The sequence below is a fragment of the Notothenia coriiceps genome, unplaced genomic scaffold, assembly GCF_000735185.1.
Source record: "Notothenia coriiceps isolate Sejong01 unplaced genomic scaffold, NC01 NC01_scaffold00001827, whole genome shotgun sequence".
Taxonomy (NCBI): Eukaryota; Metazoa; Chordata; class Actinopteri; order Perciformes; family Nototheniidae; genus Notothenia; species Notothenia coriiceps.
Window position 1 is genome coordinate 6,433 of NW_011334528.1, and position 15,337 is coordinate 21,769.

Here is a 15,337-nt window from a genome sequence, read left to right on the forward strand (position 1 = left end):
AACAGAAAATACCTCCCCAAAACGCCTCGTTGGTGAAACGTCATCATGACGTCATCATCCATTTGATTCTTCCGGGTACGTGCTTACGAAAGCACGTACCCGGAACTAAATGGGCCAATCCGTGGAGCCGTTACGTTACGTCCACGGAGCCGTTACATTAAGCCCCCGCTGATTGGTCCAAATTGAACAATCCACACACACACTCAGTGCAGGCAGCCCTGCTGATTTCTGCCCCGTGCTGCAGGCTGATAACAGACAGTTGGGATCGCGCGAAATTCTCTCTGCAGACCCATTCTCACAGCGTTTATCAACCTATAAATCTTTTTCTTACTCAATATCAAGCCACACTTATTGTTTTTACTTTGGCTGTGAGTTTGTGTGTGCTCAGGATGAGTTTGGCTGTGTATCGCTAAACAAGGAAACCACAGCTCCACGGAGCTCAGCGCGATTCACAACGTCCCGACCAATCAGAGCACACTGGNGAAATCACGGAGGGGGGGGTGGGGGAGCTGCAACGAGCCGTTTAGTGGAGAAAGTGAATACTGCTGAATACACATACTTTACAGAGATGCTGTATGCGAAACCAATGTGAGTTTGGAAAATTGCACAGTATTTTTCTATTTTAGTATACCTCAACAATGGAATTATCATCAGTGGAAATGGCCATGACACCTCTCCTTTAAATCTCAGTTTAATCAAGAGTTATTCAGCAACAGACAGCCCACATGCAGCTGTAGGGTTCATTTTAGTCATTCAGAGGGAAATTCAAATGCAGGATTTAAGCTGATCCACGAAATTGACCCCAATTTTTGAAAATCATGGTAACAAACAGATTCAATTATGAGATTTATACTGATATGTTTTATTTAGTTTGTTTATTGAAAAATAGGTTCCGTTTGTCATGTATGTATTTATTTACAAGACCGGTTCAAACTTTTGTGAAATACTTTTGTTTTTAATTTGTTTCACTTTCCTGCAGAGCCCTCAGCGTGTCTGTCTGTGGAAACACTGCTGGACGATTGATGTGACTTCACAGGGACAACAAGACTCACTGAACTAATAATAGTCCGCCACACAACATCTCCATAGTAACTCAGCAGATGCAAGCTGTTGGTGGGCTTTAGAGGGGCTGCTAGGTGCATTCTGTTACCTTTGGACAGAGCCAGCCTAGCTGTTTCCAGTCTTTATGCTTAGCTCAGCTAAGCTTAGCTAACCAGCAGCTGGTGGTACCTGCATATCTAATTCACAAAAGAGTAGTATCCATCGAATATGTTTTTACCAAAAACTAAAAACTGCACCTTTTGTCATGATCTACGTGTTTAACATGCAATGCTTGTTGCATCATTACAACTTTATATCATTACTTGAGGCTGTTGTATGAAATGTGTGTAATGAATAAGCATCTGTCAGGTGCTGGCTACCTCCGTTGTCTCGGACGGTGAAGTTGCTACGGTGCGTCCCTTCAGGAGCCAGACTGAAGAAAAACTTGTGTCCCGTCGACGGTTCATCTGCATCCACAGCACTCACTGTCTGGATCCGCTGTCAGACACACAAAACATATTCATGAACATCCCAATAATGTGAGGTGAGAACAGTCAACGAGTGTAACTCACTGAGGACCTTACATGGACTCTTCACACCACCACCATCACCAAAACAGCTCGACAGCGGCTCTTCTTCCTCCACAGGCTGAGGAGGTTCAACATGGACTCCAGGATACTCTGCAACTTCTACAGGTGCACCATAGAGAGGATCCTGGCCTTCTACAGGTGCTCCATAGAGAGGATACTGACCTTCTACAGGTGCTCCATAGAGAGGATCCTGACCTTCTACAGGTGCACCATAGAGAGGATACTGGCCTTCTACAGGTGCACCATAGAGAGGATCCTGACCTTCTACAGGTGCTCCATAGAGAGGATCCTGACCTTCTACAGGTGCACCATAGAGAGGATCCTGACCTTCTACAGGTGCACCATAGAGAGGATCCTGACCTTCTACAGGTGCTCCATAGAGAGGATCGTAAAACTGCATCACGGCCTGGTATGGCAAGGGCAAGACGCTACAGAGTGTGCAGAAAACTGCAGAGCACACCAGGATGGAGCTGCCATCCATGGAGGACCTCTACACCCAGCGGTGCATTTAGAAGGCCAAAAGCACTATTTGATGTATTTTCTTGATTGTTAAATAGATGGTGTATAGCATTGTTGGAGAGGCCTGAGACTTCAGATTCTTCCTGCTAACAACTACGCTGTAGCTACAGTGCATATGAGAAATAAAGCTTTGAATCTTTGTTTTACATTACTTTTTATTTAGCTTTTATCCAAAGTGACTTATAAGTACAATAAACCATAAAGATAGAAATTCAGAACTACAAGAAGAGTGCAGATACCATTGTAAGTGATGGTGCATTAGCTTCAAATAGACTGAACTCCCTAAGTGCATATTCATTAAATGGCATAATGAAATCAAAAACTGGAAATGGTTGTAATTTTTTCATTTCTTTGCTATCTTTAAGAATCTCAGATATAACAGAATTGACTTTGACTAAATAATTGGATATAAATAATGGTTGAAATGTTTGTATTGAGTGAAGTGGATTTTGCTGCAGTAGTTTAAAACGTTCCTCTTTTCCCAAAGTGTAAATTTGTCCCCATTGGGATCCATCATGGCTGACTGAGCACAGCTGCTGTTCTCTGTGAAGAAGCGTGAAACATTCTTTTTACAGCTAGCTTTCAAATCTACAGGGGCGAGAGCTTCATACTCCAAACATCGAATATAGGTGCAGGATCACTTGAAAGCCAACAGAAAGTGACAAACTGAATGTCTATGAGTTTCATATCAGGACGAACACCAGTTCAACAGAATCCATTTAAAATAATTGATTGGCTTTAAATGGTCTAGCTATTTATCAGATTTGCTTCTAATTTATAAACCCTCTAGAAACCCAGGTCTTCTGGTGCACCACCTATACAGTATAGGGAAACAAAGACCCATGGTGAAGCGTCGATTTATTATTATGGCCCACGACTGTGGAACGACTACCCAGAAGACCTCATGGCAGAGAGCGTTCATACTTTTAAGAGCAAACTCAGGACCAAACATTATAATTTTAAATTTTATTAATTTTATTCTTAATCCATTCTTATTTTATGATTTTATTCTTGTTTTATGTATTACTGTATTACATTGACTTCTGTTGGAATTCATTTTTTTTTTTATCAATCACAAAAGGATGTTTAACTCTATTTGTTACCTGGGAAGGGGGGCCGGGTTGTATTGGTTGTATTTTTATTAGTATTACTTGTTTGTTTGTAAAGCACTTGATGTTAGCTTTTGTGTATGAAAAGTGCTATATAAATAAAGTTTGATTTGAATTTAATAACAGCTTTAAACTATGGATGTATGCAGGGAACTGGATACAGCGTTGGAGGAGGTACTGGATACAGTACTTGATAGTCAGAATTATGAGATTAAAGTCAGAATTCGAGAAAAAAAATGTTTTCACCTCCCCAAATTGTTTTTTCCATGTGGCCCTAATCCTCTTCCGTACTGCTCAGTCAAATGACTGGAGAGGGGAAATAACTCTGGATTCAGCTTTTAGCGCATTTTTTACTTTAAGACCCAATGTTCACAATGGGCAGTTTATTTAGCTCAACTTAAATGTATTCCTGATCTACTGACGTCTCTTTACCAATGTAAGTCAATGGGAAAAAGTATTTCTGGGCCCAATGTTGTCAAGGATTAGCAAGTAATAGTAGTACCACTGTTTGGCCACTACGGAATATTGCTTCAAACACCCGTTAAAAAGGCAACATTAGGGATGGGTATTGATACAAATATTACGCCTATGTGTCAGTACTAATACCAAAAACAATATGATATTGTGATGTCTTGGTTCAGGACATTAAAACACATTAAAAACAAATGATTGAACAGAAGATACCACCCAACTCAATTTATCTGTTTTAAATAAAATGAATGAAATAAAAGTTATAAATGTTAATTGATTTGAGCTTTTATACAGAAATAAGAATATGAGTGCACGGCACCATGGGAGTTGTATTCCTGTGTCACAGCTAGTGACTCAGTGTGTATTTCTGACTTTATAACTCAAGTCTTATTTAATTGAATGGGAGACAGTATCTGAGAGATTAACGGTTTTAACAAAGATTTGTTGCTATAACACACACATGCACATGCACACATGCAGCAAACACTGATGAAAGGGTGGAGGAATTAAAGGATGACAGGGACCAATGGCTGCATGCCACCATGCAACACACTATCATCATGATACTGTGTGCGTGTATGTGTGTAGGATTACATATATAGATTTATGTTTTTATCCTATTCATTGTCAAATTTATATATGATATATCTGTATATTTATGTGTGTGTGTGTGTGTGTGTGTGTGTGTGTGTGTGTGTGTGTGTGTGTGTGTGTGTGTGTGTGTGTGTGTGTGTAAGACCCTATTTATGTGTGTTAAAGCTCCTGTCAGATTAGCGTTACAAGCACCACAAAAGAAGAAAGCAAGTGGTCTCAAGTAGCACAGCAGCATGATTGTGTGTGTGTGCGTTTTTATGTGTGTGTGTGTGTGTGCACATAAACTGTATGCTTTAATCACATTAGATGCATCCATACATACAGTATGTGCTAACTCATATCAAGTCGTATTACAGCAGAGTACAATTATATTAAGTACTATGTAATTCAAATTCCACATTTTCACAGATATATGTATGAAATATTCCAGAGGTCTGGTGAAATTAAAGTTGTTTGACTGTGTTTGTTTATCAGCTTTATAACACACAAAAAACGTCTAAAGCCTCAAAACCTCTCAAAAGCAAAGCATCACTGAGAAAAAAATACATAATCTTTCAGATTGTAGGGATGAAAAACACAAGTAGAGACATCATGAGAGATGTCGGCCTATATTCATGAAACCCAGTAAAAGGGTCAGTGTGGTAATAATGGCTTCCATCCAAATGCTGTTATTTTTCTGCTCATAAAAGGGGATTAGCAGCTCACTTTAGCCTCTTGCTCTTGACATGTCCCATAAGTGATTGATAAAAGCAAATCCTGCACAACAAACACACAGCCACCTGCTCAGGCTCTGCAGCTGTGTTTCACGCTGAAATCATGTCACGCAGCAGCCCATTGTACCCAATAATTTCTGTAGAGGACTGTTAGTCTTCTAAATGATCATTCTGCTTCATCTCACCTAGGAGCATTGAGCATAGTGTTTGTGTTTCATGTGTCCTTGAATTTAACAACTGAAACAGGAAAAGTGTTAGTGTGTATGAGCCCATCTAAGTGTTGTCATAAGGCGAGGGTGAAAAAAATGATTGTGATTAAAGGGGCCCCCTTTAGGTTTAGTTGCTTAGCTGCTGTATTCCATTATAAATGCAGTCTGAGCTGTAGAAGTGATAGAGCATCAGTACCTGGCCAGCCTTGGTCCTCTCACAGACGAAGGTTTCGTAAATGGTGGCGAAGGTGGGGGCGTTGTCGTTGATGTCCAGCAGTCGGATGTAGACGGGAACATGGCTGCTCTGACGAGGGTTATCTGAAGGGCAAGCACAGGGAGAGTAAACACCCTGCTCCAATTCCACTCTCTGGTACAACATCAGCTCTTCTACTGATAGATATCATGAGCAGCTCTTTGCGTTGCTCATGGGCCTCTGGACACAGGCTGATAGTTATTATCGCTAGTCTAATTGTATCAGCCTCCCTATGGTTCACATGCTGGGTCTTTACCATTTGGTCATACATACACGATAAAAAGTGAAAAGAAAACAGCAAAATACGTTTTTAACATGTGAAGAAAAACATGTTTTGCAGAGCCAACTTGTTGTTGTCCTGTAATTTTCCCAGTTCTAGCCAGGAAACCAATCAGGCTTCCATTGCACACTGTGTCTGAGTCCAGCTGTTTGTGGAGCTTGATGATCACAAACCCTATAACTAGAAACATGAATTATTAATTTGACAAAAGTTAACGATATTGAAGGGATTCTGTTTTCATGGCCAGAGAATCATCAGCGTCAAGCAGAGTGTCGGCACTTAGCGGCGCAGCGTGAGCGGAAACAGACTCCATACAGAATGCTACCAATGCAACGTGTTCATAACGACGGCCTGTATATATTAATGTTTCTTTTTCAGAACAGTGCCTTCACATTGAAACTATGATAAAGAAAACTTGAATGCTAGTTGTGTGTCCAGCCTAGTTTTAGCCGTCTCCTAATTCTGCTGCACAATTAGTTTATTTCAAATCAAAGTGTGTCTACGGTTTATTTTCTTCCTGTTCTCTCTTTCATAAAGATCTGGAGTATTGCATTGAAGGGTATTTCTGTTGACATATGATAATTTAGACAGTTCGAAAGTTTCAAAGTGTTGGAGTTCTTCATCAGTGCTCAGATTCCCTCTGTAGTGGAAATTCTGAGCGAGAAACTGGGAAACAGAGAAGCTGCTGGAAACTAGGATTGATGTCGTACAATACTGAGGTTTTAATTAAAGCCTAAGCCAAGGGAACAAAGAATGTCATTACAAAACTGAAGTTTTCTCGATGTATGCCAGACTTTGTTCTGCCCACCTCCTTTTGTTAGCATATTTATCCAACTTTGACGGGTCACAAACATATTTCAACTCGTTTACACTCCAAAGTACACAGACACTACTCAGATTGAGAAGGACCTCACGGACAGCTGGTCCTCTAGCCTGACGGAGATACGTTAAAGTGATATTTGCTGAGAGAGATTTTTGGAATTTCAGACCAGTTAAATCACTCTACAGAATATCACCATCACTGCCAGTCAGTTTGAACATCTTGGCATTGCAGTAGATCCCTGTATGACTCACTGATGGTTTAACCTCCCCAGAGATAAGATATAACTGTGGTTATACATTTTACAAAAACAAAGGTTAAGTATGTTGTTTATTAATTTTTTTATTTGAGGCTTTCAGATATGTGACTCCAATGATAAAAATTATAAATGCTCTCCTCTTCTTGTTTTTTCTTTTATTACCTGTAGGTATTGCTTATGTTTGTGGTAAATAGTTTTCGTTTTGTGAATACAGTATATATTTTGTAACAGTATCCACTGCTTAACAAACTATAATAAAAATGATAATATGAAAAAAGAGACTACGGTAATTTGTTGAGAGTAACAGCGCCAAGAAACCAGCAGCATGGACACTTTATTGCCCTGCGAAAGGTTTATGTTGCTCAAAGAACTTTGATATGTAAACAAGCAGACAAGAAGAAGATAATGTTGTTTTGTTTGTATTTATTGTAATGCTATTTACGAATATTCAAATAAACCCGTAAAAAAAAATCCCCTTGTGTTTAGTTTAGTTTATTTGTTTATAGTGTTGTGGACAGTCCCCATTGATCAACTGTCACAAAAAACAGTAAATGGGGCAGCTTTAGCAAACACTGCAAAATGTCCAGCTGTTGCCCCCGGCCAGATGATAATGGACACCCGTGTCTGCCTGTGCTTCGAGGGAATGTGTTCCCGGTGCTGCTGGACTTACTGAACTCCGTTGCGGTGACGGAGATGTTGTGCCAGGCGCTCTCCTCCCGGTCCAGGGTTCTGAGCAGGAACACAGAACCGTTCCCTGGGTGGACGTTGAACAGGCGGTCCATGTCAGTGCGCCGGTCGATGGAGTACCTGTGAGAGGGACACAGCGAGGTGAGAGGGGAGTGGGGGCTAAGTGAAGCCAGCGGGGGGCTGTCCTGCAGCAACCCTCATGTTCCCACGGTGACTGACTTATCATGTGATACAGTGTACTGTAGCCCTCTGGCCAGCCCAATGTTTTCATCGTCAAAATGTTACCATGTACTGTATATTACATAAAGGTTACATGGAGTCTGTGCGTGTAAATAACAAACATCCTACTGTTTCTCCTAGTAACATGTAAAACAAGTGTTCATTTACCCACAATAACGAGAATCTGCCAATGCAAACTTTTAAATTCTATATACTTATTAAACAGTACTGTATAATTATATTCAAGCAACACATTTAACTATCAACCTTGTAGAATAGTGTCATCCCTCTATTGGTTTAAATATGCATGCCAATCCCCAAGTATTAACCTGTAAATAAACAGTAACGTTTGTTATTCATGTGTATTTAAGAGTCTTTATTATTTAGTCTCTATGCTAAGTTAGTGGGCTAACTGAACCAAGCTTCATGTATGACATTTACAATATGTGTATATCTATCTATGCACATATTTTCTACACTCGTTCTTTAGGTGTGGTGTAAACCAAGGAAATGCACTTTGCTGAAGCTTGTGCTTGTTTTTACTACCATATGAGCAGCATATGTGTGACACATTATACAGAGGGTGATCTCAGTGGCTCTCGGTGACACCAGCTTTTCTTGATGTTTTAGCTAAGGGTTGGAAAATGATCAGACTTCATACCAATAATTCAGAAAACATAATATATTATAGCAAATATGCCCTGTGATTTCTCTTACCGGCTTGTCATGCATCTTGTATGCATTTGTTTTAACTCCCCCCAAAAAAACAAGCAAATATTGGTATTTAAACTTGTCGTTAATCATGATTAATCACAGATTTTTATTGTGATTAACAAGACTAAATGTTTTAATTATAACTTTTCTCAGTCAGAAATTAATTCAACACCAAAAGGCATACAGACTTTAATGTAAGGGTGGACAGAAACACCTGCCTTGATATTCTGACAGCTGGAATCTGTGCACCGCTCACTGAGAGTCTCTATTTCTGATCTAGTTGCTGAATGCAGCTATTCACAGCCTCACAGCTCTGCATACATTAAAGAAGTGACATGCCTTTGCTACTGCCTGTCAAAGAGGAGGCTTTTTAAACAGGAAGTGCATATGTGAACACTACTAACTCCACTACCAACTCCACAGTACACCATAAAACTGCTATCAGCTGTTAATGGTGTACCGTTCAATAAATGAGTGTTTTCCATAAAGAGATATATGAGGGTAAAATAAAGTGTTGCCACAGTACGCCCATGCTCTATCATAATTAGAAAGTACTCAACAGTAAAATAGTAGTTCACTGACACAATGTGAACGGATGATAGACACACACAAAGGCACAAACACAGAAATAATTGGAATTGTGTGTGTGTGTGTGTGTGTGTGTGTGTGTGTGTGTGTGTGTGTGTGTGTGTGTGTGTGTGTGTGTGTGTGTGTGTGTGTGTGTGTGTGTGTGTGTGTGTGCCCCCTGGTGACACATCATTTTAAGAGCATTCCATGGTTCTGTGCCTGTTTTAATTGGAGTACGTTCCCCATCAGCTGGCTTGCTTTAAATGTAGGGAAATAAGAGCTCAGTCTGCTGTCACTTTATCACACAGTTACACACACTGCTGTCATTCACCCATGTATGCATCATCAATGTTTCCTCTATTTGTCCTACAGCTCTCTGTGTGTGTGCAACTTTTTCTATCCAGATCATTAGACATGTATATGGAGTCCTTCATTGTCCTATTGTGTTTTTTGGTAACTTAAATCAACATCAAGGGCGACCCTTTGGGGCCAAACACGCCATTCCAGGATTTTGGTTCTCCCATGAGAAATCATCGTTGTCAATGTGTAGGCAATTGATGTATATTGAGAGAACATGTAGGCTATAATATATTTTAAATGTAAGCTGATGTGAAAAAAATAAAGGTAATGTGAGTGTGAATGTGAGATAATCGTCACACAACAGCCCGTGCGCATCACTCTAACTCCTCAATGTTAACGTGTAGGTGGATTTCCCCTTCGATTCTATTAGCTCTAACGGTTCAAAAGAGGTGTCAATCACCAAAATCAACCAATGGGTTCCAGAAACGGCAAATCCACCCAAATGACCCCAGAGGTGGGTTTTATTTTGCCAAACCTCTCTAAAAAGGTCAAATGTCACTTATTTTGCATCAATCTTGATACAGGGTACTTATTATATGTTATAGTTTGGATTCCTAAAGCTTTTTGTCTACTATCCCATCATTCAAGGGTGGTTTTCACTCTAAGTAATGTTTGTTGTTGTTGGACGGACGCTATAATTTACATGTTTTACTATGTTCAATCTGAATTTATTTTAAAATAAAAAATATCTATTGATTCTGACTCTTCTACATCCAACTCACAGGTTAATCATTACTTTGAGAAAAAAGATTATTAATGTAACCCTTTTAGAAGGGAAGATATAGTCATTTGTTCTGGGAATGTCATTTTCGAGCCTGAGACCTGAAAAACAGGCTCAGGGCTCAACAGGTTAAGAAATGCTAATGGGCGGAGTTCTCATTCGTAACACTCCGTTCGATGTCTCACTATGGGATGCGCCTCATCGCGGAGCAAACAGAAGCATCAATCTCATTACGCCAATCCTGATTGGCTGGTGATCTTGACGTCAGCGTCAGGGAATCTACCCCCTATAAGTAGCTTGCGCTACGCCGCATGCATCATTCAAACACCTCTTCTCGCTTCAGAGCACATCTCTATTGGTAGCCGGGCTAGCTCACACAGTCCACAGACGGAACCAAGCTATCCAAGCTAACTTCGGTCGACGGGCGCTCGCCGGCTACTTTTATATATACTTCTGCAAGAAGACTGTTAATACTAACACACCAGTTAGTGTTGCAATCTACCTCGCCGTTTCTTTCTTCGGAATTAAAGGTAAGGTTTTGATTTTTCAAGCTGGTAACGCACCTGTTACTAGCTTGCCTTTCCTCACTACCGACACCAAGGTAGCGGGGACGTTTTTTTCTTTTTCTCTCTCACACCAGAGGACGGGAAGATAAAAAGGGTATTAACACACCAGTTAATATTCTTTGACAATAAAATTCTACACCGTCGTTTTTTCTCCGGATTAACGACAGGTGGGGAAGGATTTTTTCTCAGCAACGTACCTGTTACGAGCGGGTCCTCTCCACGCCNATGCAGTGGGTCTCCCGCAGAAGGTGATAAACACTATTCAGAGTGCAAGAGCTTCCTCCACTAGGTCTCTTTATGACTGTAAGTGGAGGGTGTTTGAGGACTGGTGCCTTCAAAAAGGGCACACCTCTTTTCAATGCGCTGTGGGAGTGATTTTATCATTTCTACAGGACCTAATTGATAAACACAGAGCTTTCTCCACGATCAAAGTCTACCTGGCTGCTATTGCTGCATGCCATGTGGGTTTTGAGGGTAAGACGGCCGGCCAGCATCCTCTGGTCTGCCGTTTTATGAAGGGAGCTTGCAGGCTCCTTCCTGTTTCCAGGTCACTGGTGCCCTTATGGGACAGGCACCTTCGGGTTTGCGTGCTCATTCGACTCGTGGTCTGGCTACATCCTGGGCTTTGTTCAAGGGTGTTTCCATCCAAGACATTTGTGCAGCAGCGAGCTGGTCCTCGCCGCTCACTTTTGTCCGCTTTTACAGATTAGACGTCTCTGCTCCCAGTGTGGCCCATGCAGTGCTGGGCCCCCTGCTGAGTTAGAGCTCTAACTGTTAAATTCTGGTTGGGTTTGGTGATTTTCGAGATAAGCTTGTCTGGCAATACGGGAGCTACAATATCCCATAGTGAGACATCGAACGGAGTGTTACGAATGAGAACTATAGGTTACTTACGTAACCCCAGTTCTCAGAGTAACATGAAGTGAGATGTCTCACCAGACGGCCCTCCTTGCTATGGTGAAGCGAGAAGAGGTGCTTATTTTGAATGATGCATGCGGCGTAGCGCAAGCTACTTATAGGGGGTAGATTCCCTGACGCTGACGTCAAGATCACCAGCCACCAGGATTGGCGTAATGAGATTGATGCTTCTGTTTGCTCCGCGATGAGGCGCATTCCCTAGTGAGACATCTCACTTCATGTTACTCTGACAACTGGGCTTACGTAAGTAACCTATAGTTTCTTCCTTACTTGACCATGCTGCGCGCTCCGTCGGGGTCCATGGCGCTGACGGAGCCCACGGCCACGCCCACTGCAGCATCCTCCTTCACCTCCATCAGGTAGCTGGCTTTGTAAAACAGCGGCGGCTCGTCCACGTCTTCCACGGCGATCCGGACCGTGGCCATGTCTTTGGAGCCCGCCGACATGAAGCGGGGATCCACCTGCGTGTTCCGGACCTGGATCTCCACCGTGTAGGATGGCTTCTTCTCGAAGTCCAGAGGCTGCAGAGGCTGCAGAGGAGGAAGAGGACGTTGGTACAATGATTGGAGATCATCAGTGTGTTGTTATATTTAATAGTTAAATTAAACTCTTTCGCTCTTTTGTATATACTAATTTGATCATTTTTGGTCTGGTTATTAAATCAAATGTGAGTAGTTGTTTATGCTTTTAGTTTGAAGGTAGCTTCAGGCTCTGGGTTATTTGATATGTTTTGGAGATGAAGGAGTGATTGGGCAGCAAGTGTGGGCAGTGTATTCACTCTCTTTAAACGGGTTGTAAAACCTTATCCCGACATGCAAACATTTGGAAATGGGTCAAATTTGTCCGAAGGACAACAGGACGGTTAACAGACGATTTGAACTCTTTGGGATATGTACAAGACAGCAGAATCCCAATTGTCAGGAACTCGATTTGCCTGTTATTCAAAATGAATTGCTATTACTTATGTAGCCACGTATAGATGAGCGTTTCTATACTCTACATTACTAGTAGTCGTGAACCCATTTGATTTGATAACTGAGGAATTGAGCTTCAAAGGCAGGATGTATGGAATGTAAAAACACATCTCTTTTCTTGTATCATGACTTTCAGAATGATAAAATAATGAAAAGAAGCGGTGCACGCTGCTACAGGGAAAAATCGAACATTAATAAAAACTGATATAAAGCTGCTGACAGATTCAATCTGATGACAAATGATAATAGTTTCTCAAAAGTGCAAATAGTGTTGGAATGTGTTTCTCGGCATCAGCTGGACAGTACTGCATAGGTGTTTGAAAGCAGAACAAAGGCTCAGATTTAGTTGAACAGCTCTACATGAGCTGCCTGTTTCCTTTAAGGAATCCTGGAAATTGTCCTCATCTCGTATCCTGCTGACACAGTATCATTACTTCTTGTGGAAGCTGGCATACTTTTCTTAAGGTTGTGTCAGCAGGAGGAACAAAGAATTTCTATATATCAAATTTGATTGTACATCAGTAAACAGGCACTCTGTGAGGACACTGTGATAGAAAAAAGCCCAAGTCCTTCCGCAAAGACTAGGATTTGGAGGGGGGGGTGAAGATGAATACGTTTAATTTGATTTCTTTCATCTGTCAAGCATGCAGAGGCTTTGCATATTTAACAGTACGTGTAAAACAGACTACGTGGGCAGGATCCCTATGAGTAGAAAGAGTGGGATCTGCTGGATCACTGCTTTACCATTTATTTTATTTAATGCCGTGAGAAAAATATCAAGATAATTAAAAGCCAGTCCATTTGAATGGGGGCAGTTTTTTTAGAAAAGATGCCCTTTGACTTCATTCTGTGATATTTTCTCTCCTGTTGTCTCTTTTAGGAGCTTTTGATATCTTATATAATATGCTATGTTTGGAATTATTTCTTCCTACTTATGCTTCCTTAACAGTTTATAATGTGAGTTGTGCCTCACCTTGCCGACGCTGATGACCCCATCCTGGGTGTCCTTGTCCGTGGAGATGTGGAACATGTCCATGCCGTCCCCGCTGACGATGGTGAAAAACATCTCAGCGTTCTTCCCGATGTCTCTGTCGGTGGCTACGATTCTCCCGACTGAAGTACCGGACTTTGCCGACTCAGGAACTCTGAACTGGTAAATACCTAAAAAACAAACAAAAAAACAGGAATCAGCTGCATGATATAAGACTGCTACTGCTTTAACGTGATGCTACTTATCAATGTTACTACTATTAGCCACTATATACAATTGCTTATTTCGGACTTCAACACACACAGTGGTAGTTAAAGGTGGTTAGATGCCTTTAATAAGGTCTGTGGTTAACACAAGCTGAAGAGATTTTTACATTTTGACAAAACAATTCTAAATCCATGTAAGGCATTTGCTAACAAGTGACTAAAAAAGACTCCGAAACATCATCACGCTGAACATTAGCCACCTTTAGCTTAGCGGTTGTGACGTGAAGTCATGTGATGATCTAGTTCGTTTATAGCCTAAAGTTAGATTTTTTTCTTCTGCCGGTTGCATTTATTCTTCCAAAAATCATAGAGTGGTGTTAATACTGGAGATTACCCTGCTGAACACGTTTTAACTATCATACACGTGTATTTCCCACAATATTTCTAAATCCAATGGAAAAATCCCATTGCTGTTTGTTGAGGAAGCTAACTTCAAGGTTGGCCTAAAAAATTACATCATCACTAATGGTGTGTATTCCACTCTACGGGATGAGAAAACATCTGGGCCAGGCCTGCCTAAAAAACGACAGCCCTCTCTTTCCTCTCAATGTAGCCAGTGGTTCAGTGCAGAGCGTTGATCTGAGGACCAAAGGTTGAACTTTTCTCAACTTTTGCTAAAGCAATGTCTCCACTGACAAAGTTATTGGCACTGTGTCAAAAAAAATTGGCACAGTCATGTTTGATTCAATCACCAGATAAATAAAGTGAAGCATTTTCTAATTCTACAGATAGTGATTCATAATGATTTCCATAACATTCTGGATTGGTGTGATGTCTGATAACAACTTGCACTGAAATGAAATTGTAATGTAATGTAATGTTAGTGCACCTTAAAATTCAATATCAGTTAAGGTGTAAGCTATATTTAGAATATTTTCCCTGCTCTACCTTGCTCTGAAGAGTTGCTTGTTAACTGCTGCCTCAATCACTTATACACTTACGTATCCAAACTTTGGTGAATGTGAAGTAACCCTTTAAAACACCCAATACTTAAAAATCCATCGGTATTCTGATGATTGATCTATTGCAAGTGGGTGCTAAAGAAATGTACCTCGATAAAAGTGTTGACATAAAACATCAGTCCACAGTATACCTGACCTTTGATTGCTGGGTTTGCCCCCTAAAGGCTGCTGTGCTGCCGCTTCATTTGTTATTGCCCATTTGAGACTAATATGTGTGCCCCATTTATTCCATTCTGTCAATAATACACTAACTTGACATTGGCTCATTGGTGATTTGTAACCACTGAGGAGGGGTTTTACACATTATACCACTCAAAGTTTCTTAGATTTTTCCTTGGGGGGGTTTTCGGGGCGATTTGTCCATTAAGCCAGCAGTTAGCACTTCTTGTCTAATGTTGCCCTCTGAGGCCCTTTTAGGAAGTTATTGTGATTAAGTGCAGCACAAATAAACCTGACTTCACACAGAAGCTAGAACATAACTCTGTGAGTAGAGACAAATTGGTATTGATCAAGAAGCCTATCAACCCACCTTTT

General features: G+C 40.9%; 1 protein-coding gene across 1 annotated transcript; it reads right to left on the minus strand.

Annotated features, from left to right (window-relative positions):
• Positions 1–984: 984 nt before the first annotated feature.
• On the minus strand, positions 985–13,745 carry LOC104963974 (cadherin-6-like; the record flags this gene model as incomplete). The annotated part of the gene is made up of 6 exons (XM_010792677.1): positions 985–1,028; positions 1,422–1,539; positions 5,443–5,564; positions 7,529–7,665; positions 11,881–12,140; positions 13,558–13,745. Coding segments are annotated over 6 exons (869 nt in total), but the record flags the coding sequence as incomplete, so codon positions are not given.
• Positions 13,746–15,337: the final 1,592 nt, after the last annotated feature.